The following is a 27,050-nucleotide window of genomic DNA, read 5'->3' as shown; positions in this document are numbered from 1 at the left end:
AATTTTAAACCATTGACTACGTTAGGAAATTTGTAAATGTGTGGTTTCTCTTTAAACTGTATAACTTAAAATGAGACCAAGATTAGATGCTGAGCATTTATGGTTACTGACATTGATTCAACAAATAATTTCTTAATTTTTACCAAAGGAACAATATGAATTATACTGTGAGATGGGCTCTACATTCCAACTGTGTAAAATATGTGCTGAAAATGATAAGGATGTGAAGATAGAGCCCTGTGGACACCTCATGTGCACATCCTGTCTTACATCCTGGCAGGTATGGATACAGGGCACATAATCTCTCTGCTGTGAAAGCAATCTGAAGAATCAGGTATCATGTATCCTTACAGATATAAAAGGCAGTATGGCCTGTGGAGTAGATTTACATTTTTAATTTCTTTCTTCTTTGTTTCCTATGCTGAGGATTAAACACATGGCCTCATACATATTAAATGTATGCTCTCTCACTGAGCTGTAACCTTACCCCTTTAATTTTATCTCTAGGAAATATGTTTATTAGTAGAGGAATATTTTAAATTCTTTCAGATATATTTGTTATTCTCTTCTTTCTTTGCAGGAATCAGAAGGGCAGGGCTGTCCTTTCTGCCGATGTGAAATCAAAGGTACTGAGCCCATTGTGGTAGATCCATTTGATCCTAGAGGAAGTGGCAGCCTATTGAGGCAAGGAGCAGAAGGAGCTCCTTCTCCAAATTATGATGATGATGATGATGAACGAGCTGATGATTCTCTGTTCATAATGAAGGAGTTGGCAGGGGCCAAGGTAAGACTGCCATTCAGAAGACTGGCAGAAGTCACGAGTTGGGTTCTAACGCCATGGAACACTAATGACATCCAACCGACAGAGCGTACTGAGAGCTGGTACTCACGGAGCATTTACCATAAAACAGATACTCAGTTAAGCACTTTATATAGTTTAACTCATATAATCTACTACAACTTTTTGTGTAGGTACTTTTTTTGGGGGGGTGATACTGGGGATGGAACTCGTCTACCTCCTGGCTACACTCCCAGACCTATTTTATATTTTATTTGGAAACAGGGTCTCTTAAGCCAGCAATGCTGGCTTTGAACCAGCGCGATCCTCCTGTCTCTGCCTCCCAAGCGCAGGGATTACAAGTGTGCGCCACCACGCCCGGCGTGTAGGTACTTTTATTATTCTCATTTAACAATTGAACCAGCTGAGCCATGGAAAAGCTAAAGAATTTGCTGAGGATCACAATGCTGGTAAGCTGAACTGAGGAGCTGTTGTCTGGCAGTCTAGCTTTAAGGCCCATGTTTTTATTGTGGATAGTGTGTATCCTAGAACCCAAGGGCATTGTACCTCCGAGATACACCCCAATTCCTGTTTTTTAGTCTTTAATTTAATTAATTAATTTATTTATTTATTTATTTGGAGGTACTGGGGTTCCTGGAAGTCCTTCTACTTCCAGGCTACACTCTCAGACCTATTTTATACTTTTTTTTTTTTTTTTACTTTATTTGGAAACAGGGTCTCACTAAGTTGCTGAGAGCCTCACTAAGTAGCTGAGGCTGGCTTCGAACCTGTGTGATCCTCCCCTCTCAGCCTCCCAAGCACAGGGATTACAAGCGTGCGCCTCCACGTCCGGCCAGTCTTTTATTTTTGAAACAGGGTCTCACTGAGTTGCGAAAGATCTCATTAAGGATCTGAGGCTGTCCGCGAACCGCAATCCTCTGGTCTCAGCCTCCCAAATGCAGGGATGTCAAGCATGCACCACCCCCTACCCCCGGCTTCTAGCCTTTTCTTCTCTTTTCTCTTTATTTATTTATTTGTTTATTTATTTATTTATTTATTTTGTGTGTGTGTGTGTGTGTGTGTGTGTGTGTGTGTGTGTGTGTGTGTGTGTTTTGCTGGGGATGGAACCCAGGGGCTTTCTACCTTCAGGCTACACTCCTAGACCTATTTTCTATTTTATTTGGAAACAAGGTCTCACTGAGTTGCTGAGAGCCTCATTAAGTAGCTGCGGCTGGGTTCGAACCTGCATAATCTTCCTTCCTGTCTCAGCCTCCTAGGTACTGGGATTACAAGCGTGCGCTACCGCACCTGGCTAGCCTTTTAGTTTAAAACAGGATTTTGCTAGGTAATTGAGAGTCTTACTAGTTGTTGAGGCTGTCCTTGAACTTGCAGTTTTCTTGTCTTAGCCTTCCAAGAACTGATATTACAAGAGGGTAGCACCACACTTGGCTGAATTTTTTATTTTGAAACAGGGTCTTGCTAGGTTGCTAGAAGTCTCACTAAGTTGCTGAAGTTGGCCTCATGGAATCCATGATTCTTCTTTCTCAATCTTGCAAATCCTAGGATTACACACATGTGCCACCACACCCAACTTAGTATTTGAGTTTTTTTTTACAATTACCACATTACTTTTGCAATGTTTATTGCTGAAGCGGGTCCCAAATCTACAGTCCTCTTGTCACAGATTCCTAAGTGCTGGGATTACAGGTCTGGGCCACTGTGCCTGGCTTTATTATCTAGATAAGTTAGCATAGTATGGAGTGCTGAACAGGACCAGAAAACTCAGGCAAAGTTCTCAAGGAGTAGTAGTTTTATTTGTGAAGAGAATATAGATGTAGGTAAAACACTAATCAACCCAAGGGAGATAGTGAACATTGTTTGAAAATTGTTGGGTATATACTCTTTAGGTGATACAGACATTTAGAAGAAAGAAGATGATGAACATTTTCCTTCTAGCTGTATAGAAATTCAAATAAGAGGAAAAATGACTTTGTGTGTTGTCATATGGCTATTTCATTAGTTAGTCTCTCTCTCTTGTTTTGTTTTGTTTTTTGTAATGGGGATTTAACCCAGGGATGTATTTCTGAGCTCAACTGCCCCCCGCCCTATTTTATTTTGAAACAGTGTCTCTCCAAGTTGCTAAGCCCGACCTCAGACTTATTTCACCTCACTAGTACTGGTATTACAGGTATGCACTGCCACACCCGGCTTGCTTTCTTTTTTCTTTCAGCACTGGAGATTGAACCCAGGGCTCTCTACCACTGAGGTACATCCCAGATCTTTTAATTTTTTTATTTTGAGACAAGGTCTCACAAAGTTGTTGAGGCTGACCTCAAATGTTATGATCATCCTAATCGTAGCCTCCCAAGTACTGGGATTATAGGCACCATGCCCACAACTTGAAAGTGTTCTTATTTTTTTTATAATTTCTTTTCCACATTTTTTCCTTTCCTGGAACTTTATTATGTGTTGCAATAAAAGAACATTTCAAGAATCAGTTATGTTATTGACCCATGAATTAGGAATAAAATTATTTCAACCCTCTGCATTTAGGAATAAGACAGACAGAATGAAGTGGGTGATGAGTAGAGAGGGCTTTCCAGATCAAGGAAAGAACTGGAGGTTGGAAGAAACCATAGCACATGCAGGAAATCATAAGAAGACAGCCTGATTAGACCAGCAGTAACACCTGCTAGGGATTTGTGAGAAACTGAAGTAAGCTATGAAATCCAACTTTGGGTTTGCTTTCCCAATAGAATGAACACTCTTGGAAGGCAAATATGTATGATAGACACTTACACAAGCCAGGAGCAACAGTGTACATCTGTAACCTCACTACTTGGGAGACTGAGGCAGTAGGACTGCAAGTTCAAGGCCAGCCTAGGCAACTTAGTGACACCCTGTCTCAAAAATTAATAGAATTCAGATGTGGTGATACATGTAGTTAAGAGGCTGAGACAGGAGGATTACAGGTTCACGGTTAGCCTCAGCAACTTAGCAAGGCCCTCTGCAACTTACGCCCTGTTTCCAAATAAACAATATAATAGGACATTCCTCAATACCACAAAATAAATAAGGCTTCAGGTGTAGCACTCCTGTGTTCCATCTCCTATACCATAGGAGAAAAAAAAAGAAAGCAAATTGTCAGGAAATACTTATCCCTAGAAATGATTCAATTCCTTAGAAAGACTCAGATACTTTTTAAGGATTTTTTTTTTTTTTTTTTTTTTTTTTTTTTTTTTGGTGGTACTGGGGATGGAACCCAGGGGCCTTCTACCTATGGTCTACACTCCCAGACCTATTTTATATTTTATTTGGAAACAGGGTCTCTTAAACCAGCTGAGGCTGGCTTTGAACCTGTGAGATCCTCCTTTCTCAGCCTCCCATGCGTGGGGATTACAAGTGGGTGCCACCACACCCGGCCTTTCTTTCCTTCCTTCCCTCCCTCCCTCCCTCCCTCCCTCCCTCCCTCCCTCCCTCCCTCCCTTCCTCCTTCTTTCTTTCTTTCTTTCTTTCTTTCTTTCTTTCTTTCTTTCTTTCGTGGTACTGGGGTTCCTGGAAGCCCTTTTACCTCTGGGCTACACTCCCAGACCTATTTTAATTTTGGAAACAGTCTCTTAAGCCAGTGTGGCTGGCTTCGAACCTGCGCAATCCTTCTGTCTCCGCCTCCCAAGTGCGGGGATTACAAGCGTGCACCACCACGCCTGGCTATTCTTTATTTTGAAACAGGGTCTCACTGAGTTGCAAAGGGCCTCACTAAGGTAGTAGCTCAGGCTGTCTGCAAATCACGATCCTTCTGTCTCAGCCTTCTAAATGCTTGGATTACAAGCATGTGCCACCCATCCGGCTACTATCTAAGCATTATTCTCCTATAGATTTATTTTCTTATCATCTTTTCTCTCTTATTCCACTTCTTAAACATTACTATCCCAGGTAACAGTGTGAAAGTTTAATGTCTGGTGTGTGTGTGTGTGTGTGTGTGTGTGTGTGTGTGTGTGCGTGTGTACATGTTTTCCTGGGAATTAAACTTGGTCTCCTACATCTGCGGCAAGCAGTCTACCTCTGAACTACATCCCCAGCCCTATCCCTTTCTTAATATATGTGTTCCTGTTTTTAATCGTTTTTTGGGGGGTGTGGCACTAGGGACTGAGCCCATGGGCATTCTACCTCCCAGCTAAGGCCCTAACCCATTTGTTTTGTTTGTATATGTATATGTATGAGCAGTTATTGGTGATTGAACCCAGGAGAATTCTACCTCTGAGCGACACTACAAGCCCAATTTTTTTAATATATATTTATTATTTTTGTGGTACTGGGGATGGAACCCGAGGGCATTCTACCTTTGAGCTATACTACCCCAGCCCTATTTTTTTATTATTTATTTTGAATAAGGGTCTTACTGAGTTTCAAAGGGCCTCACTAAGTAGCTGAGTCTGGCTGTGAAACACAATCCTTCTGTCTTAGCGACCCGAATGCTGGGATTACAAACATGTGCCACCACGCCCACCTTTTATTTTTTATTTTATTTATTATTTTGTGGGTCTGGAGATGGAACCCAGGGGCATTTGACCTCCGAGCTATACCCCCTGCCCTATTTTTGAACTCTGAATCAAAATATTCTTTATATTGATTCAGAGTTCCACTAAGTTGTGAGGGCCTCACTAATTAGCTGAGGTCTCAAACTCCCGAATGCTGGGATTACAAGTGTGTGCCACCATGCCCAGCTTATTTATTTTGAAACAGGGTCTCAATAGGTTGATGACAGTCTCGATATTTGTTGAGTCTGTCCTTGAATCTGTGATTCTACTGTCTCAGCTGCCCATGTGCTTGGGATTACAGGGAGGTGCTACCACACCCAGCACCCCAGCCCTTTTACATTTTTTTGTTTGAAACAAGGTCTTGTGTTGGGCTTGGTGGAGCACGGTTATAATTCTAATACTTGGGAGGCTGAGACAAGAGGATTATAAGTTTGCAGCCAGCCTCAGCCACTTAGTGAAGCCCTCTACAACTTAATGAGACCCTGTTTCAAAGTAAAGAATAAAAAGTAGGGTTGGGGGTATAGCTCAGATCAGAAGTGGAATGCCCAAGGGTTCAATTTCCAGTACCACAAAAAAAAAAAAAAAAAAAAACAAGGTCTTCTAGGTTACTGGAGGTTTCATTACGTTCCTGAGACTGTCCCGGAACCTGCAATCCTCTTGTCTCAGTCTCCCATGCACCAGGATTATAGGTGTGTGCCACCATGCCAGGTGCACAAGTGTGTGTGTTTTACTGGGAATTGAGCCCATGAGTATTCTACTTCTTAGCTATACCCCCAGCCCCATTTTATGTTTTATTTTGAAACAGGGTCTCGCTATATTGTGGAGGGCCATGCTAACTTGCTAAGGCTGGCCATGAACTTGTGATCCTTCTGTCTCAGCCTTCCAAGTACAAGGATTACTGGTATATGTCACCATACTTGATTGCTTGGCCTATTTTTTTTTTTTTTTTTTTTTGGTGGTACTGGGGTTCCTGGAAGCCCTTCTACCTCCGGGCTACACTCCCAAACCTATTTTATATTTTTTGAAACAGGGTCTCTTAAGCCAGCATGGCTGGCTTCGAACCTGCACAATCCTCCTGTCTCCGCCTCCCAAGTGCGGGGATTACAAGCGTGCGCCACCACGCCCGGCGCTTGGCCTATTTTTAACCTTGAAATAGATTTTTTCTTTCTCCAAAGGTAAAGAAATAGAAAATTGTAATTTTAGCTGAGCCTAGTGGTTCGTTCCTATATTTCTAATACTCAGGAGGCTAAGACAGGAGGGGGTTACAAGGTTCGAGCCCTGCCTCAGCAACTTAGTGAAGCCCTCCACAACTTAGTGAATCAAAATAAGAAATAAAATAGGGCTGGGGGTGTAACTCAGATATAGAAGGTAATCACTTCCCATTACTGCAAGAAAGGAAGAAAGGAAGGAATTATTTTTTGGTATTGGAGATTGATTACAATCACCAGTATGCCCAGCTTTGTAATAATTTTTAAAATTATAATTACAGTACTCAGAGAAGAACACACTTGTAATCCCATTACTATGATACAGAAGGAACGTGAATGCCAGATTAGCTTCAGCAATTTAGCAAGAACCTATTTCAAAGTAAATGGTATCCTGAGCCAGGCATGGTGGCGCACGCTTGTAATCCCAGCGCTTGGGAGGCTGAGACAGGAGGATCGCACAGGTTCGAAGCCAGCCTCAGCTACTTATTGCAGCTCTCAGCAACTTAGTGAGATCCTGTTTACAAATAAGGTATAAAATAGGTCTGAGAGTATAGCGCCGAGGTAGAAAGCCCCTGGGTTTCACCCTTAGTACCAAAAAAAAAAAAAAAAGGTAAAAATAAATAAATAAATGGTATCTTGGAGGTAGATTGCCTCTGGGTTCAATCTCCAGTACAAGAAAGGCAAGAAGGAGGAGGGACAGAGGAAGACAAGTGTAAATTGTAAGCTAGGAAGCTTTCTGTGGCACTGACCTCCTTGATGTATTTGCTTTATAACTTAGAGTTTGCACCACGTTTCTGTGATTGAGAGTGCTGTCATGGTGACACAAAAAAGACTTGGAAGAAACTCTCGGGGTTTCTGAGTTTTTAGAGAAGTGTGTGATCCCCAAGCCTAAATCTGGCCCATTGATCTTAATTTTCAGCATTCACAAGCATTTGCTCTCTAGAGCTAGGATGAGTTGGAAGTTGCTAGTCTGAACAAATTTCACTGGTTCTAGGTGGAAAGGCCGCCTTCTCCATTCTCCGTGGCCCCACAGGCATCCCTTCCCCCAGTGCCACCACGACTTGACCTTCTACAGCAGCGCGTATCTGTCCCTTCCAGTACTTCTGGTCTGGGAACTGCTTCTAAGGTAAAGCATTCTCCATTTCTGCAGTTTCCTGACTCTGTAATGCTTTAATGGGTCTTGATTGATGTGCTTCCTTCTCGCTTCCACAGGCTGCTTCTGGCTCCCTTCACAAGGACAAACCATTGCCAATACCTCCCACATTTCGAGACCTTCCACCACCGCCGCCCCCAGACCGGCCGTACTCTGCTGGGGCGGAAGCCCGGCCTCAGAGGCGCCCCTTGCCTTGCACACCAGGCGATTGTGCATCCAGGGACAAATTGCCCCCTGTCCCCTCTAGCCGCCTTGGGGACTCCTGGCTGCCTCGGCCAATTCCCAAAGTACCAGTAGCTGCTCCGAGCTCTAATGATCCCTGGACAGGAAGAGAATTAACCAACCGACATTCGCTGCCGTTTTCATTACCCTCACAAATGGAGCCCAGAGCAGACACACCCAGGCTTGGGAGCACAGTCAGTCTGGACACCTCCATGGTGGGTCTGAATTTTGAAATTATTTAACCTATTAAATATTTGTGGGTGGCATTTTATGGGTCCATGTTTTATGGTGGGTTATGTATAGAATTCAGGGGTAATACAACACAACCCCTAAGTTCAAGGAATGGATATGTTAGAGTAAGCAAGATGGTTTGCAGATATGACAGCAAATGTCCTATGATCATAAATGCTGTGGGTGATGGGACTAGAAACCTTATTTTTTGTTTCTTGTGTGTGTGGGGGGGTACTAGGAATTGAACCTGGGGCATTCTACCCCTGAGCCCTATTCTTTTTTTAATTTTTTATTTATTTTTTATTATTTATTTATTTATTTATTTATTTTTGCGGGTCTGGGGATGGAACCCAGAGACATTTGACCTCTGAGATATACCCCCTGCCCAATTTTTTTATTCTTTATTTTGAAACCGGGTCTCACTGAGTTGCGGAGGGCCTCACTAAGTAGCTGAGGTTGTCCACGAACCGTGATCCTCTGGTCTCAGCCTCCCAAATGCTGGGATTACAAGCAGCGCCACCATGCCCGGCACTATTTTTGATTTTGAAACAGGGTGTCATAAGTTGTTGAGGGCCTCACTAAGTTGCTAAGGCATATTCACTGTGATCCTTATGTCTTAGCCTCCCAAGTACAGGCACGCACCACTCTGGCAGGGTTTTAAGGAAAGGGTGGCACCTGAATCTGTAATGTTTTTTTGGAGAATATGTACATTTTTTTTTTTTGAAACAGAGTCTCACTAGGTTGATGAGAGTCTCACTACTTCGAGAGTCTCACTACTTCTGAGACTGTCCTCAAACCTGCAGTCCTCCTGTCTCAACCTCCCAATCACTGGGATTGTAGGTGAGCCACCATGTCTGACTTTTTTTTTTTTTTTTTTTTTTTTGTGGTACTGAAGATTGAATCTAAGGCATTCTACCTCTGACCTATACCCCAGCCTTATTTATTTATTTATTTATTTATTTATTTATTTATTTATTTTTGTGTGTGGTATTGTGGATGGAACCCGGGGCATTCTACTTCCAAGCTACACCCCCAGCCTTGTTTTATTTTTATTTTGAAACAGGGTCTTGCTATGTTGAGAGCGTCACTACTTGCTGAGGCTGTCCTCGAATCTCCGATCCTCCTGTCTCAGCCTCCCAAGTATTGGGGTTACAAACATGTACCAACATGACTAGCTTTATATTTTTATTTTGAAGCAGGGTTTCAGTCAGTTGCTGCATGTCTTGAATCTGTGATACTTCTGTCTCAACCTCCCAAGTACTGGGTACAAGTATGCACCACTAGGCCCGACTTTTTGTTTGTTTTGTATAGGGAAAAAAAAAACACGCAAAATTTATTACCGGCATAAGGCATGGGAATAGTAGAGCTTGGATATGGTTTGAAGTTATAGCTGAGCCGCAATAGCAGAAATGCTTAAGGTGCACTGTGGAATGGTAGGTAGAGGAGAGAGCGTGCATCACAGCAACAGGAAAGGCTGTGAGGGGCCGCAGCACTCGATTACAGGGCCTTGGGCTTCTCCCACAATAGTTTGCATTTGTTTGGTAGGAAATGAAGATTTGAGGGTTTGAAATTAGCAGACTAACATGGCCAAAATGATGGATTACAGAGATTAATCTAGTAGTGGTGTGCAAGATAGACTGGAAAGAGAATGGATCGAAACACTGGACGTGTTGATGCAAGTGTGTAATTCCTGTACTTGCGTGGCTGAGACAGGGAAATCACAGATTTAAAGCCAGTCTCAGCACCTTAGCAAGACCTTTAGCAATTTAATGAAAACCTGTTTCAACATAAAATAATAAAGCTGGATATGATGGCTCATGTCTGTAATCCCAGTACTTTGGGAGGCTGAGACAGGAGACTCTCGGGTTTGAAGTCAGCCTCAACAACTTAGTGAGGCTGTCAGCAACTTAGCAAAATCCTGTTTCCAAATAATAAATAAAATAGGTCTCGGGTGTAGCCTGGAGGTAGAAGCCCCTGTATTCTACCCCCAATACTATAATATGTAACTATGCACAAAATATGTATGTACATACATACATACATACATACGTACATACATACATACATACATACATACATAAAATTTTAAAAAGGGCTGGGGGTGTAGCATCCTGGGTTTAACCTCTGGTACCAGACGAAGAAAAAGACAGTGTTCCTTTGTCTAAGCATATAATAAGTTGTTCAGAACTGAGGAGTGGGAGATAAGGAATATTTGTAATTTGTTGATTCATTTGAGCACCCAAAAACAAAACAACCTTCTCAAGTGTATATACTCATGAGAGGAAGATGGCAAATAAACAAATTAATAAAATGTATATTATGTCCACATTGATGGGAGCAGTATAGAACAGCTCAAAGGAGAGTACAGGGAGAGCTGGAGTTGAAGTTGGCGGTACAGGAAGGGACTAGACGTGACTCTCGGCAAAGATCTGCAGCGGTAGGAAGGGGAAGGCATGGGTAACTGGGCAAGACCATTCCAGGATGAAGGGGAAGGAGTGAGTTTGAGCGAGCAAGAAATAACAAAAGGGATGTAGCAAGCAAGCAGGATAGTCATCGTCTCTGAGCAGAAGCGGGCAATCAGGTGTGTTGGAGCCTTTAGAGACCATGACACAGACTTAAGGTTCAGAAGTGGACAGTAGGTAGAAAAGACAATAAATCACATATGCAAACACTGAGGGTTTGAACCTGGCTAACTTAGGATGTGCTGGAGTTGAGGTGAGCCTTTGATGGAGAAATTGACAAATAGGTAGTTAGAAAACTGAGGAGGAAATGAACGTGAAAGGTGAAGTTGACAAGTGTCATGGCATGTGAATGAATATTTTCTGGTTGCAAGGGGAGCGGAGTGGTAATACTTTAAGTGGCACCTGTGTGATAGTCTAAGTAGTGAGAATGACCATTTTGAGTTTGGGCATACTTTTTTTGTTGTTGTTGTTGTTACTGAGGATAGAACCCAGGGGCATTCTACCTCTAAGCTACACCTCCAGGCCTATTTTTTTAGTCGTTATTTTTTGAAACAGGGTCTCACTGAGTTGCAAAGAGCCTCGCTAAGTAGCTAAGGCTGGCTGCGAACCGCAATCCTCCTGTCCCAGTTTCCCAAATGCTGGGATTACAAGCGTGAGCCATCACGGCCAGCTTGTGTTTGTTTGTTTGTTTGTTTGTTTGTTTGTTTGTTTTTTGGTGGTCCTGGGGGTGGAACCCAGAGGCCTTCTATCTCTGGGCTATATACTCCCAGACCTACTTTATATTTTTATTTGGAAACAGGGTCTCACTAAGTTGCTGAGAGCCTCACTAAGTAGCTGAGGCTGGCTTTGAACCTGTTTGATCCACCTGTCTCAGTCTCCCAAGCGTGGGATTTACAAGCGTGTGCCACCACGCACGGCTCCAGCTTGTATTTTTTATTCTTTATTTTGAAACAGGGCCTCGCTAAGGAGCTGAGGCTGGCCATAAACATCTGATCCTTTTGTCTCAGCCTTTCTGGTTTAGCCATACATTATTTAACTGAGAAGTACTATTTGTTTAGATAGCCAGTTTATCTGAATCATTCTAGAACTAAAGCAACCCATTTATCTGTCTCCCCCACCCTTTGAAAGTTCTCCAGAGTCTGAGAGTAACTCTGCTTCTGTCAGAGGTGGTGACCCGTAGGCCTGGCACTGACAGGGAGGCCATGTCTGTGTTAATGCTCTTGTGGTTCTGAATGGGTTCAATAAGAGGAGATACTTAACTGTCCCTAAGGAGGTTTTTTTCTCAACACTTTTTTACTTTCTAGAATATGAATAGCAACCTGTTAGCAGGTCCAGAGTGCGAACACCCTAAAATCAAGCCTTCCTCATCTGCCAATGCCATTTATTTGCTGGCTGCCAGGTAAGTTTAATAAAGCTTCACTTCATTCACTGAAGTTGGTACTTTTAAACTATTGATTTATAGAAAATTTAGAAAACCCAGAAAAATATAAAGCAGAATTTTTTTTCCTGTGGACACATATATAGTTTGTCAGTTTTATTAATCTTTTTTTTTTTTTTTTTTTTTTTTTGCGGTACTGGGGGTAGAACCCAGGGACATTCTACCTCTGAGCTACACCCCCAGCCCTATTTTTTTATTCTTTATTTTGAAACAGGGTCTCACGGAGTTGCAAAGGGCCTCACTAAAGTAGCTGAGACTGTCCGCGAACTGCGATCCTCTGGTCTCAGCCTCTCAAATACTGGGATTATTAAGTATGTGCCACCACGCTTGGCTTTTTATTAACCTCTGAGCAATACCCCTAGCCCTATTTTTCTTTTTTAATTCTTTATTTTGAAACAGGGTCTTACTGAGTTGCAAAGGGCTTCTCTGAGGCTGTCCTCGAACCGCAATCCTCCTGTCTCAGCCTCCTAAATGCTGGGATTATTTTTTATTTATTTATTTATTTTTTTTTTGGTGGTGGTACTGGGGTTCCTGGAAGCCCTTCTACCTCTGGGCTACACTCCCAGACCTATTTTTTATACTTTTTTATTTGGAAACAGGGTCTCATAAGCCAGCGCGCACGGCTGGCTTTGAACCTGCGTGATCCTCCTGTCTCTGCCTCCCAAGCGCGGGGATTACAAGCGTGCGCCACCACGCCCGGCTAAATGCTGGGATTATAAGCGTGCACTACCACATTTGGCTTCATTGATTTGGGGGGGGGTGTCTGGGGGTGGAATCCAGGGGCATTCGACCTCTGAGCTATACCCTCTGCCCTATTTTATTTTTTTTATTTTGAAACAGGGTCTCACTAAGTTACAGAGGGCCTCACTAAGTAGCTGAGGCTGTCCGCAAACCATCATCCTCCAGTCTCAGCCTCCTGAATGCTGGGATTACAAGCGTGCACCACCACACCTGGCTCTGATTTTTTATTATTATTATTATTCTTGTTGGGTATTTTTAAGTATGATGAATTGAACCCAGGCCTTTATGTATTGAGATTACAGCCTCAGACCCCCACTCTCTTTTAATTTTGGGATAGGGTCTTACTAAGTTGCTCAGGTTTGCCTCACATATGCTACCCTCCTGCCTTCTAAGTAGCTGGAACTACAGGTATGCACCACCATATCTGTGTGTGGGGGGTTACTGGGGGTGGAACCCAAGGGCTTTCTACCTCCAGGCTATTCTCCCAGACCTATTTTATATTTTTATTTGGAAACAAGGTCTGACTAAGTTCCTGAGGGCCTCACTAAGTAGCTGAGGCTGGCTTTGATCCTGTCTCAGCCTCCCAAGCACGGGGATTACAAGCGTGTGCCATCACGCCCAGCCAGCAACAAATATTTGTTGGGACTTTTTTATTCCTTAAATTCAGTACAACATTTTATGTCTTGAAGTAATTGAAATATCCGTTCCCATTCTTTCCCCCATTTTGCCACATTTATTTATTTATTTATTTATTTATTTATTTATTTATTTATTTATTTTACTGTGGATGGAACCCAGGGGCATTCTACCTCCGAGCTACATCCCCAAGCCCTATTTTTATTTTGAGATAGGGTCTCACTGAGTTGCAAAGGGCCTCACTAAGTAGCTGAGGTTGTCCTTGAACTGTGATCTTCCTGTCTCAGCCTCCCAAAAGCTGGAATTGCAAGCATGTGCTACCCTGCCCAGCTTCAGTCTTTTGTTTTTATGTGTGTGTGGCACCGGGAATTGAACCCAGGGGCATTCTACCTCTAGCTATGCCCCTAGACCTATTTTATCTTTATTTGGAAACAAGGTCTTGCTAGGTTTGATAAGAGTCTCACTGCTTGCTGAGACTCTCCTCCAACCTTCAACCCTCCTGTCTCAGCTTCTCAAGTAATGGGATTACAGGTTTGTGCTACCCTCCTGGCTGTGAGACCATGTTTCAAAATAAAAAATGAAAAGGACTTAGGGTGTAGCTCAGAGGTAGAATGCCTCTGGACTCCAACCCCCAGTAAAAAACTCTCATGCATGCACACAGTCATTCCACCATCTGGTGGCTTTCATTGTTCCTGCTGAAAGATTTGCTTAGTTTTAATGTTCCTTTAGTGGAAAAAATATATACCCTCCTTATTTGTGATTCCCAGAATGTTTTTACTATAATATATATTTCTCTTTTTTTTTTCTTTTTTTAGTACTGGGTATAGAACCCAGGGGCATTCTACCTCCAAGCTACACTTCAACTCTATTTTTTTTTTTTCTTTATTTTGAAACAGAGTCTCATTGAGTTGCAAAGGGTCTTGCTAAGTAGCTGAAGCTATTCATGAACCATGATCCTCCTGTCTCAGCCTCCCGAATGCTGGGATTGGAAGTGTTCATCAGCACACCCAGGTGGTTTTCTTTATATTTATTCTTCTTAAAGGTTTGTAGCATTTAAAACTAAATTTGAGCCTTGATTCCCCCCCCCCTGCCCCATGGTAGTGGGGGTGGAACCCAGGGGCTTTTCTACCTCCGGGCTATACACCCAGACCTATTTTATACTTTATTTGGAAACAGGGTCTCACTAAGTTGCTGAGAGCCTCACTAAGTAGCTGAGGCTGGCTTCAAACCTGTGCGATCCTCCTGTCTCAGCTTCCCAAGCGCAGGGATTACAAATGTGCACCACCATTCCCAGCAGTTGTTTTTATTTAGTGTTTTTATTTAGTGTTTTATCTCAGCAGTTGTTTTTATGTAGTGTTAGAAAATTCTCAGCCAATATTTCTTAAAATAAATTGAATAATACAGTCTTTCTTCTTCTGCTTCTGCTTCTGCTTCTCTGCTTCTTCTTCTGGGACTTCATTTCCTAATATTAGGCCTTTTCACTGTGTCTCTTACAGTTCATATACTTGTGTCTGTTCTTTTCATTCTTTTTATTATTATTATTTTGTCTTTAATCTGAACAATTTTTACTACATCTCATTTCCCTAATCTTTTTTTGCTGTTTCTAATCTGCCCTAAACCCATCTATTCTGTTTTTATTTTTAGGTATTGTATCTTGTAAGTTCATCAGTGTCCATGTGGTTTTTATTTATTTCAGTTCTCTGTAAAATTTTTTATTTTTTATTTTTTGCCTGTCTGGGGATGGAACCCAGGAGCATTCAACCTCTGAGCTACAACCCTGCCCTAGTTTATTTTTTATTTATTTATTTATTTTGGTGGTACTGGAGTTCCTGGAAACCTTTCTACCTCCAGGCTACACTCCGAGACCCATTTTATACTTTTATTTGGAAACAGGGTCTCTTAAGCCAGCGAGGCTGGCTTCGAATTTACACAATCCTCCTGTCTCCGCCTCCCAAGCGCAGGGATTACAAGCGTGCGCCACCACGCCCAGCCCCCTGCCCTATTTTTTATTCTTTATTTTGAAACAGGATCTCACTAAGTAGCTGAGGCTGTCGGTGAACCGCAATCCTCCTGTCTCAGCCTCCCAAGTGCGGGGATTACAAGTGTGCGCCACCATGCCTGGCTTTTCCTTTTTCTTGAACATATGAAATATATTTATTTCAAAGGACAGAGCTGATACTTTAAGCTTGGTCTCTTCAGCTTGTGAAGACACCACCGTATCTACTCACTTCATCGGTTGTTCAGAACCCAGCCCCACTCACAAACAGTTTTGGGATAACAGTAGCACTCAGCAGTTGCAACCTGAATTCTAGGCCTACTTCTCCTTTGTTTCCTTCCCTAAGATTTTTGGCCCCCACATCTTGGTTGTTGTGGTACCTCAAAATTTTAATCTTTTTTCCTAGTCAATTGAGAATGCTTCAGATCTCAACTTTAAAATTCCTGGTACCACACACACACACACACAAAAATATTCCTATGACAGCCAGGCAAGGTGGTGCACACCTGTAATACCAATACTTGGTAGGCTGAGACAGGAGGATCACAGGTTTGAGGATAGCCTCAGCAAGCAGTGAGACTCTCATCAACCTAGCAAGACCCTATTTCAGAATTATAAAAAAAAAAGAAGCTGGGCATGAGGGTACATGCTTGCAATCCCAGTACTTGGAAGGCTAAGACAGGAGGATCACAGTTCAAGGACAGACTCAGCAAATAGTGAGACTTGCATCAATGTAGTGAGATCCTGCTTCCAAATAAGAAATAAAATCAGGCTGGGGGTGTAGCTCAAAGGTAGAATGCTCCTGGGTTCAATCCCCAGGCCACCTCAGACACACTCACACCAAAAAAAAAAGTCTATGATTGGACTTAATTTAGTATATCTCCTTTCTTGAACCTGGCTTTCTGGTTGTGCTCCAAGTATATATTGCCAAAATGCTTTGTGACAAGTTACAATTTTATATTTTTATGGACTTCTTCAACAAAGAATTGTATTTGTTGGGTGTGGTGGTGCACACTTGCAATCCCAGTACTTAGGAGGCTGAGACAGGAGGATTGCACAGGTTCAGAGCCAATCTCAGTTACTTAGTGAGGCTCTCAGCAACTTAGCGAAACCCTGTTTTCAAATAAAATATAAAGTAGGTCTGGGAGTGTATCCCAGAGGTAGAAGACTCCTGGATTCCATCCCCTATACCACACACACACACACACACACAAAAATTGTTTTTTTGTTTTGGTGCTGGGGATTCCTACCCAGGGCCTTGCTAGGCAAGTGTTCTACCACTGAGCTCTGTACCTCAAGCCCTGCATTTTTTTTTTTTTATTGTACTTTTAGTGACCCCTATTTTTTAAAGTAATGCATGCTAACTTAGAAAATGTAGATAAACACTGAAGGAAATAAAGATTCTTTGTAATCCTATTACTTAGAGTCAAATGGCAGTTGTTAAACCAGGAGTGGCGGCACATACCTATAAATTCTAGTACTTGGGAGGCTGAGACAGGAAGATCAAAGATTCGAGGCCAGCCTCAGCAACTTAGTGAGACCCTATTTCAAATATAAAAATTAAGCCAGGTATGGTGGTGCATTCTTGTAATCCAAGTACCTGGAAGGGTGAGACAGAGAATTGCAGTCAAGGACAGTGTCAGCAAGTAGTCAGACTCATCAACCAAGGAAGACCCTGTTTTAAAATAAGAATAAAAAAAAAAAAACAAGACTAGGGGTGTAGCTTGGAGGTAGAATGCCTCTGAGTTCAATCTCCATTACCAAGAAATAAAATAAAATAGGAATGGAGATACAGCTTAGAAGTAGAAAACCCCGAGTTCAATCCCCAGTACCACAAAAAAATATAAAATAAAAATTAAGCTGTGTGTGGTGGTACGGGCTTGAAATCCCAGTACTCGGGAGCCTGAGATAGGAAAATTACAGGTTCCAGGCCATCCTCAGCAATTTAGTGAGACTCTCAGGAACCTAGCAAGACCCGGTTTCAAATGACAAATAATAGGGCTGAGGGTATATCTCAGAGGTAGAATACCCCTGGGTTCAGTCTCTAGTAGTAGTAATACACACACACACACACACACACACACACACACACACACACACACAATTAGAAGAGGGGGTTGGGAGTGTAGCCTTAGATAGAATGCCCCTGGGTTTAATCATACTGAAACAGGTAGTAGTTGTTAACAACATGGCTTATATGCATTGTTGTTCTTGTATGTGTGGAATTATATTTTTGATATTTTTCACTAGGAATATTCAAGCATTTTTGCAAGCCATTACATTCTGTTACAGTGTTTTTCAGGTTATTTCAGGGGATTGTAAAGCAGTGTGACTTAACTCAAGGGGAACCTCATTTTTAACATCGGTAAGAGGCGCTGTAAGGGAGTAGATGCAGAAGTAGGCTGCAGCCTCTGAGGTTCTGATCAGAACCTGAGGCGCTGGGAGACAGTTGGCTCCAGGTCTGTTACAGTCTGTGTGGGTCAGAGTTTATGCAGAACGCTATTATTTGATATTTAGGTTATTGCTTATTTTTTCAGTATAATACTATATTGAGTATTCTTCATTTTATTCCCATAGGAAAAATTCTTAGAAATGGAATTTCTGAGACTAAAGGTATACATATATGATTAGATGTTTTTATTGAATTACACTCCAGAAAAGTTCTATAGTTATATAAGGAAATACCGATCCAAGTGAGTGACTCACACCTGTAATCCAGTGTTTGGGAGGCTGAGACAGAAAGATTGCGGGGTTTTTGTTTGTTTGGTTGGTTGGATTTTGTTTTTTTTTTTTTTTGTTGTTTGTTTTTTTTTTTTTTTTTAGATATTGGAGATTGACTCCAGAGGCATTCTACCTCCAAGCTATACCCTTAGCCCTGTTTTTTTTTTTTTTTTTTTTTTTTTTGTGGTACTAGGGATGGAAACCAGGGGCCCTCTACCTCTGGGCTACACTCCCAGACCTATTTTATATTTTATTTGGAGACAGGGTCTCTTAAGCCAGCTGAGGCTGGCTTTGAACCTGTGCGATCCTCCTGTCGCAGCCTCCCAAGCACAGGGATTACAAGCGTGCACCACCACGCCCGGCTATTTTTTATTTTGAAACAGAGCCTCACTAAATAGCTGAGGCTGGCCGTGAACCTGTACTGAGATTACAAGTGTGTACCACCACACCCAGTTAAGATTGTGAATTTGAGACCAGCGTTAGCAGTTTAGTGAGACCTTACTTGAAAATGAAAACTTGCCGGGCATGGTGGCGCATGCTTGTAATCCCTGCACTTGGGAGGCGGAGACAGGAGGATCTTGCTGGTTCGGAGCCAGCCATGCGCGCTGGCTTAAGAGACCCTGTTTTCACATAAAAAGGTTAAAAAATAGGTTTGGGAGTGTAGGCCGTGGGAGTGTATCCCGGAGGTAGAAGGGCTTCCAGGAACCCCAGTACCACCAAAAAAAAAAAAAAAAAAGAAAATGAAAACTTAAAAAAAGGGGCCTGGGGTATAGTGTAGCTCAGAGGTAGAATGAATTTAATCCATAGTACAAAAAAGGAAGGAAGGGAGAAAGGAAGGATGGAAGGGAGGGAAGTACCCATTTATTTCATTGTACCATCTCTGACACTTGGTGTTCTCCCCCTGTAAAACCCAGACAGCCAGGCATGGTGGTGCATACTTGTAATCCCAGTACTGGGGAGGCTAAGACAGGAGGATCACAGGTTTGAGGCCAGCCTCAGTAGCTTAGCAAGACGCTATAAAAGGACTAGGGGGGTATAGCTCAAAGGTGGAACACTCCTGGCTTTCAGTCTCTAATATCCCCCTGCCCAGGAGAAACCCAGAGTAAGGGTGAAAGGATCCTACAGTCCACAGCCACATGTCACTGCCACCTTCTCGTGCTTTCTTAAACTTGTGTCATCACACACTCTGCATTTCGTCCATCGGTCTGTCTTGCTTATTTGTGTATTTGAGAGCAAACCAGTACTCTGCCGCCTCAGACCTTCACCACGCAGTGCACAAACAACAAATACATGCTGAATTTTAGCAGGGCAGACATAAGGGTAATTTTTCAGTGATATGATATGTACACATAAATTAGAAATCTTGTATTTTATGTTTATGATCTCAAAACTAAATGTTAATTACAGAGGGGCAATTATAAGAGGTACACTTTGTAGAATATTTAGAATATGCCAAAAGTATACAGGGAGGGGGAGAGAAATATTAAGAAATTCACACTCCAAGAAGCAGGGGTGTGTGTGTGTGTGTGTGTGTGTGTGTGTGTGTGTGTGTGTCTTATGCAGTTTGTTGGTGTTCTGTCTTGGTCTCCTTTAGAGGCTGAGGGTGGTATAAGTTAGGTTTCAGAAGCTGCTTTGTGGCCGGCGCGGTGGCGCACACTTGTAATCCCAGGTTTGGGAGGCTGAGACGGGGATCGCAGTTCAGAGACAGCGTCAGCCACTTAGTGAGGCCCTTTGCAACTCAGACCCTGTTTTAAAACCAAGAATAAAAAATAGGGCTAAGGGTGTAGCTCGGAGGTAGAGTGCCTTTGGGTTTCATTTCTAGTTCTACCAAAAAAAAAAAAAAGAGAAGCTTCTGTGTGAGAATTGCATATGGATCTAGCAGCAAGTAGGAGTCGGAGACCCAAGGTCTAGTCCCAGAGTTGGTGAACTTCCTAGTTACCTTTTTTCTTTTAGTTTTTTCTTTTTTTTTTTTATTACTTACTTACTTACTTACTTATCTATTTATTTATTTTTGGTGCTAGGGATTGAACCCAGACACATATTACCGCCACGCTATACCCCCAACCCTATTTTATTTCTTATTTGGTAGAGGGTCTCACTAGATTACTGAGAACCTCGCTAAATTGCCAACGCTAGCTTTCAACCTACAATTCTTCTGTCTCAGCCTCTCAAGTACTGGGATTACGAGCATGTGTCACCATACCCAGCTAGATTTTTCTTTTATGAAATAGCGAGGAGAAAAAGCATTTATACTCTAGGGAAATATGTGAGAAAGCTTTTGATGAACTATGTAGTCTTTGAAACCATAGGTAGGCTTTAGTATTGGGATTTGGTATACATTCCTAACATCTAGTCAGAAAACGACCTGCTATTTCTTATCTCATATCTAGTGAAAGAAAAACTATGGGCATAACTATAGAACTGGGATGCTGTAATAATGAAGCTTATTTGGAGGTTGAGATTAACTAGAAGCAGCTACCTGTCCCCATGTAACACATTTCAGATATAATAGGCACACATTTGGGCACCTGGAAGTGGACTTGTTAGTTCGTCTGCTTTTTTTTCCTAATTACCTACGTTGGTCAGTAGAAATAATAGTTCCCTAGGTGATATGTGCTTTTGTCAAATTTGGATTGTGTCTGTTTTGAAACTGCTTATTTTATACTTGAAAGTTTTACAGCTTGTTTATTCTTCTACCTTTGACCTACACCCTCGGCCTCATTTCATTTTTTAGTTTGCAACAGGGTCTCACTAACTTGCAGAGGGCTTCGCTAAGTTGCTGAGGCTGGCTGCGAATCTGTGATCTTCCTGTCTCAGGTCTCCCAATGGGATTACAGATATCCACGATCAGGCCCAGCTGTTTTGTTGTCATGTTTTGGTAGTGGTACTGGGGATTGAACCCAAGGATGTTCAAACTAAATCCCCAGCCCAACTCATGTTTATTTTTGAAACTGTCTCCCTAGGTTTCTGAGAGTCCCATTACTTGCGACCCTCCTGTGACCCTCCTGTCTCAGCCTCCCAAGTAGTGGGACTACCAACGTGTGCCACCACGCCTGGCTCTGGCTTCTATTTTTTATTCTTTGTCTTCCAGACCTCTTCCTGTGCCAAAGCCGCCACCAGGGGAGCAAGGTGAGAGTGAGGAGGACACAGAGTACATGACTCCTTCCTCAAGGCCTCTAACGCTCCAGAGGCCTTCAGAAACAGCCCAGAGCTCACGGTAAGCTCACAGCAACTCTTTTTGGGACCACATGCCTCTGTGGTTAGTTCAGCTGATGTCCCTTACCTACTGGGCTTGCTGCTTACACATACTGTTACCCAGCCAGTACTAACAGCAGAAAGATAACTCGAGCCCCAGTGTTGAGCCTCTTGTAGCTGCAAGCAGCTTACTTATGACCTCTCAAGGTCTCACTACCTTTCAGAATATATACATCTGTAACTTGCCACAGAGTCAGTCTCACAGCATTTATTAGTGATACTGTGGCACAAGGAGAATGGTTTGTCCTGAGAGGACCAGGAGCTAGGGTAGTTGCAAATAAGCCTTACTAAGCCGGGTGTGGTGGCACATGTTCCTAATCCCAGCATTTGGGGGGCTGAGACAGAAGGATCACGGTTCACGGACAGCCTCAGCTACTTAGTGAGGCCCTTTGCAACTCAGTGAGGCCCTGTTTCAAAATAAAGAATAAGCCAGGCGTGGTGGTGGCTCATGCTTGTAATTCCAGTACTTGAGAGGCTGAGACAGGAGGATCACAGGTTCAAGGGAAGCCTCAGCTACTTAGTGAGACCCTCTTTCAAAGTAAAGAATAAAAAATAGGACTAGCGGTGTTGCTCAGAGGTAGAATGCCCCTGGGTTTCATTCCCAGTATTAAAAAAAAAAAAAAAAAAAAAAAAAGCCTTACCACGTTTGCAAGTAACACAGTTCTGTATCCAAAGATCATAGTGCCTGCCTCTTTCCTTCTGGTTCAGAGCATGTGACTGTGACCAGCAGATTGATGGCTGTACTTATGAAGCAATGTATACGATCCAGTCCCAGGCACCATCTGCCACTGAGAACAGCACCCTTGGTGAGTAGCCTCTCTGTCATTTAAAAATTATTGATGTGAAGCCAGGCATGGTGTTGCACGCTTGTAATTCTAGTACTTAGGAGGCTGAGAAAGGAGGATTGCGGGTTCGCAGACAGCCTCAGCTACTTAGTGAGGTCCTCTGTAACTTAGTGAGACACTATAATTATTGATGTGAGCTGGGCGTGGTGGTACATACCTTTAATCCTAAGTACTTGGTGGAGATAGCCTCAGCATTATAGGGAAGTTCTCAGCAACCTAGCAACACCCTGTTTCAGAACAAAAAATAAAAAGGGATGAGCCGGGCGTGGTGGCGCACGCTTGTAATCCCAGCATTTGGGAGGCTGAGACCGGAGGATCGTGGTTCGCAGCAGCCTCAGCTACTTAGTGAGGCCCTCTGCTACTCAGTGAGACCCGGTTTCAAAATAATAAAAAATAGGGCAGGGGGTGTAGCTCGGAGGTCAAATGCACCTGGGATTCATCCCCAGACCTGGAAAAAAAAAAAAAAAAAAAAGGGCCAAGGGTGTAGCTCAGAGGTAGAACACCCTGGATTTGACCTCCAGTACCACCAAAAATAAAAATGATGTGCTAAAGGAATGAGCCCAGACATTTGGCTAGTGAGAAACCTTATTTTCAGTAATCTTGTTTGGAAAAAGGTCTTTGATTCATGGGTGAGATGCTCGTTCCCCTCTTAATTCCTTTTGCTTTTCCATCCTCTTGTGGCCTGGAGACATTTGTGTTCTAAGGCCTGGACTTGTGATGCTGGCAGCTCTTTGATTCCCACGGCATTGGTGAAATTCTTTTGTGTATGGGTGGTGACTGCTGTGTTCCCCTGTTCTGTGTTAACTAGCTTACCAGTTGAAAGTTGAAGAAACTTACGTGGTAGGGCCCTTTGGCTGATCCCCTGCTATGAGATGCTGTAAAATACCGCAATGCCTGCTCATCTTGGCAAGAGTTACCTTGCAGCCGGGTGTGGTGACTGCACACTTAGAAACCCCAGTACTTGGGAGGCTGAGACAGGAGGATCAGGGTTCACAGTCAGCCTCAGCTACTTGTGAGGCCTGCTGCAACTTAGTGAGACCCTGTTTCAAATGAAAGAATAAAAAATGGGTTTGGGGTGTAGGTCAGAGGTAGGATACCCCTGAGAATCCCCAATACTGCCCCCCCCCAAAAAAAAAAATTACCTTGTGCAGTCTCAAAAGGAGAGTTGTGGGATTGGGGCAGATTTTATTTTCTGTTTGTTTTAGCCTCATCCACTGGGCCTTAGGTGGTGTTGACCCACCGTAGATATTACGTAGCTGTCAGATGTAGTAAATTTATGAGTGAATATATACTCTTAGACCGAAATGTGTTAGATAAGGTATGTCAGAGAAGAAGATAACTTTACCAACTTTCCCCCAGGAGACGGGAGTATGGCTGCAGCCCACACCAACACTGGGCCTGAGGAGTCAGAAAATGAGGATGATGGGTATGATGTCCCTAAGCCACCAGTCCCAGTGGTACTGGCCCGCAGAACTCTTTCAGACATCTCTAATGCCAGCTCTGCCTTTGGCTGGTTGTCTCTGGATGGCGATCCCTCAACAAGTAAGTCTCCAAGCCGCTCTGGGCTTGTCCTGGATTGCTATCTGGCTCCTAATTGATAGTGAAACACAGAGGACCTCCTCTGGTGGCAGGAAGTCAGGAGGTAGAAGCAGTAGACTAAACACTGTCTAGATGGGAGGAAAGTTGTCCCTGGGTCCATATTAGGAAGTGAAATTGTAGTCATAATCTTTAGAGCTTTGCCAGACTTAGAAATGAGCTTGTTCCTAGCCAGGTGTGGTGGCGCAGGCCTGTAATCCTACTTGGGAGGCTGAGGCAGGAAGATTGAAGTTTGGAAATCAACCATAGCAACTTAGCAAGGCCCTCAGCAACCTAGCAAGACCCTATTTCAAAATAAGAAAAATAAAAAGGGCTAGGCATGTAGCTCAGAAATAGAATGCCCCTGGGTTCAATCCCCAGTATCACACAAAAAAAGGAAGGAGGAGGAGGGGGGAAGAGGAATGACAGCTGTAAACTATGGCTCCTTGTGTGCTGGGAGTAGGTGGAGTTGCTAGCTCTCTTTGAGTATGCTGAGTGACAGTAAACTTAATGGTTCAGCAGGATATGATAGCACATGCCTATAATCCCAATATTTGGGAAGCTGAGACAGGAAGATTTTAGGTTCAAGGTCAGTGTCAGCAAATTAGTGCAACTCTGATTCAAAATAATTAAAGGGAACTGGGCTTGGTGGCACATGCTTGTAATCCCAGCATTCGGGAGGCTGAAACCAGGGGACAATGGTTCACGGACAGCCTCAGCTACTTAGTGAGGCCTTCCGCAACTTAGTGAGACCATGTTTCAAAATAAAAAATAAAAATGGGCGAAGTATACATATATGTCCACACAAGTTTGCTACCCCAGTATGATGTATGAGTACAATGCCTCAAGAGAAAAAATTTTAAAAGTAAAAATAAAAAAAATAGAGCAGGAGGTGTAGCTTGGAGGTTGAATGTCCCTTGGTTCCATCCCCAGACCCGCACAAATAAATAAGTAAATAAATAAATAGAAGTATAGCTTGGAGGTAGAATGCCACTGGGTTTAATCTCCAGCACTACAAAAACAAAACAAAACCTTGATGGTTCAGACCACATATTTCTTTTTCCTGGCCTCTTTCTCAACTAGAAAGAGGTGTACTGGTCTGTAACACACACAAAATGGGCTGGGAGCCAGCCTGTGTTGGGCCTTGATTATAAAGGGCTGCTCTTCTTGCACTTGTGACCCCCTGGTAGGGCAGTGGCCAGAGTTGCTGTCACTTTGGAAATTGAAGAGAACCTTTAGGACAACTGGTGAAAAGATGTTTAGGGTACAACAGGTGGAGGTCACCACCCCACCTGACTTACTGTGCCTACATTGACACTTGGGCTGATTTCTGTCTCCTTATTTGTAGAGGTAGAATTCAGTATCTTCTCAGGTTTGCTCAGAATTTAGCTTTCTTTTGGGGACTAGAGGATGAACTCGAGATATTTTACTCAAAGCCATACTCCCAGCCTATATGAATGTATGTATGTACGTACGTACTGGTGCTGGGAATTGAACCAGAAGCATTCTACCTCCTAGCTACACCCCCAGCCCTATTTTATTTTGAAACAGGGTCTTTTTTGGGGGGGTGGTGGTATTGGGGGTGGAACCCAGAGACTTTCTAACTCCGAGCTATACTCCCAGACCTATTTTTTTTTCTTTTATTTGGAAACAGGGTCTCACTAAGTTGCTGAGAGCCTCATTAAGTAGCTGAGGCTGGCTTTGAACCTGTGCGATCCTCCTGTCTCAGCCTCCCCAGTGCAGGGATTACAAGCATGTGCCACCACGCCCAGCTAAAAGAGGGTCTTACTTAGTTGCTGAGGATAGCCTTGAACCTGCAATCCTCCTGTCTCAGCCTCCCAAGTACTGAGATTACAGCCATGTGTCACCATGCCCTGCTTTGTTTTGTTTTGAAACAGGGTCTCACTACTTGCCCAGCTGGCCTCAAACCTGTGATCCTTGTGTCTCAGCCATCCAAGTACTGGGATAACAGGCATGTACCACCACACCCAGCTGCCACACAGAATTAAAAATAAATAACCTAGATGACTGTGCCTGTGAGAAGGTTGCCAGGGATAAAGCATGACACAGATGTTATATGCTCATCATTTCAGCGGTATTCTGAATAGCACAGGTGTGTGATATGTTTAGAAGGTGGCCCCTATTATGTAAGGAGGAGGCTAGAACCACTAAAACTCAGTCTCGTGAAGAAGACTGCATGCCCTCGTTGACAGGAAGCCAGTTGATACTAGCATGTTGTAAATACTGCGTAAGATATAGATTTTGCCAGATTTGCACATTTTTTTTTTCCCTATTTCTTCTAGATTTCAACGAGAGTTCCCAAGTTCCAGAGCGGCCTCCCAAACCATTTCCACGGAGAATCAACTCTGAGCGAAAAGCGGGTAGCTGTCAGCAAGGCGGTGGCTCTGCAGTGGCCCCCTCACCACAGCTATCCAGTGAGATCGAGAGCCTCCTGAGTCAGGGCTACTCCTACCAGGACATCCAGAAGGCGCTGGTCATTGCCCACAACAACGTCGAGATGGCCAAGGACATCCTTCGGGAGTTCGCTTCTGTTTCCCCTCCTGCCCACGTGGCCACCTAGCACCTGCTCTGTGCCGCGGTGTCGGGAGGACTCAGGAGCCCAACTCTTAGTGGAGGCGCGTCCGTGGGGCTTCAAGTAAGGCCCTGCCCTCTCTGTGGGCATCCCACCCGTGGTTCCAAGATTTCAAAGCAGTGGAATGAAAATGGGGCAGCTAGTGTGCTTTATTATTATATTGGTCTTGAGAGTGCATTTAATGATGTTCTTCAGTCCCCGTTTGGAGAGAGCGTGGCTTTTTATTACGTGGTAGCTTGCCTGGGGAAAAGTCCAGAAAGCAGTAGAATAAGTATTATGCTGTAAACCCTAATTGAGGACTTGAGACTTGCCCGGGATAAAGATGTGACTGTGTGTGTATGTGTTTGTCTGTGGTTGTATGTGTCCTGTGATTCTAAGATTATCCTGCTGTATGTGTTAATTCCAGGTGGGGAGTTAACACCAGAGGTTCAGGAAGGAATCTTTTAAAGACTCCCATCTACTGTGGTATTGTACCCAGCCCTAGTGTGTGTTACAGCTTCAACACTCCCTTTGGCTTAGATTATCATGTGCATAGCTCAAGTCTTACATTTTTAGACACCCTCTCTCTATCCTTTCCCCTGTTGACTCCTTCCTTCTCCTCGGTTTTGGCAGTGGCTTGCTGTGACCAGCCTTACTGAGGCCAGGCAGCTTATAGGAT

The 27,050-nt window shown here is 43.3% G+C and overlaps 1 protein-coding gene across 1 annotated transcript in view; it reads left to right on the top strand.

The window, feature by feature from the left end:
• Positions 1 to 26,380, top strand: part of CBL (Cbl proto-oncogene) — a gene marked incomplete at both ends in the record, with an annotated part of 74,223 nt that extends 47,843 nt beyond the window's left edge. Inside the window, 9 exons of the mRNA XM_080699923.1 lie at positions 149 to 280; positions 581 to 784; positions 7,519 to 7,650; positions 7,737 to 8,114; positions 11,897 to 11,991; positions 21,216 to 21,341; positions 22,088 to 22,185; positions 23,584 to 23,766; positions 26,103 to 26,380. Of these exons, the coding sequence (XP_080556049.1) occupies positions 149 to 280; positions 581 to 784; positions 7,519 to 7,650; positions 7,737 to 8,114; positions 11,897 to 11,991; positions 21,216 to 21,341; positions 22,088 to 22,185; positions 23,584 to 23,766; positions 26,103 to 26,380 (1,626 nt within the window). The remainder of the gene's footprint in view (positions 1 to 148; positions 281 to 580; positions 785 to 7,518; positions 7,651 to 7,736; positions 8,115 to 11,896; positions 11,992 to 21,215; positions 21,342 to 22,087; positions 22,186 to 23,583; positions 23,767 to 26,102) is intronic.
• Positions 26,381 to 27,050: the final 670 nt, after the last annotated feature.

This window comes from Muscardinus avellanarius, assembly GCF_963383645.1.
Source record: "Muscardinus avellanarius genome assembly, chromosome: 1".
Taxonomy (NCBI): Eukaryota; Metazoa; Chordata; class Mammalia; order Rodentia; family Gliridae; genus Muscardinus; species Muscardinus avellanarius.
This window is presented reverse-complemented; position numbering and strand designations above follow the sequence as displayed.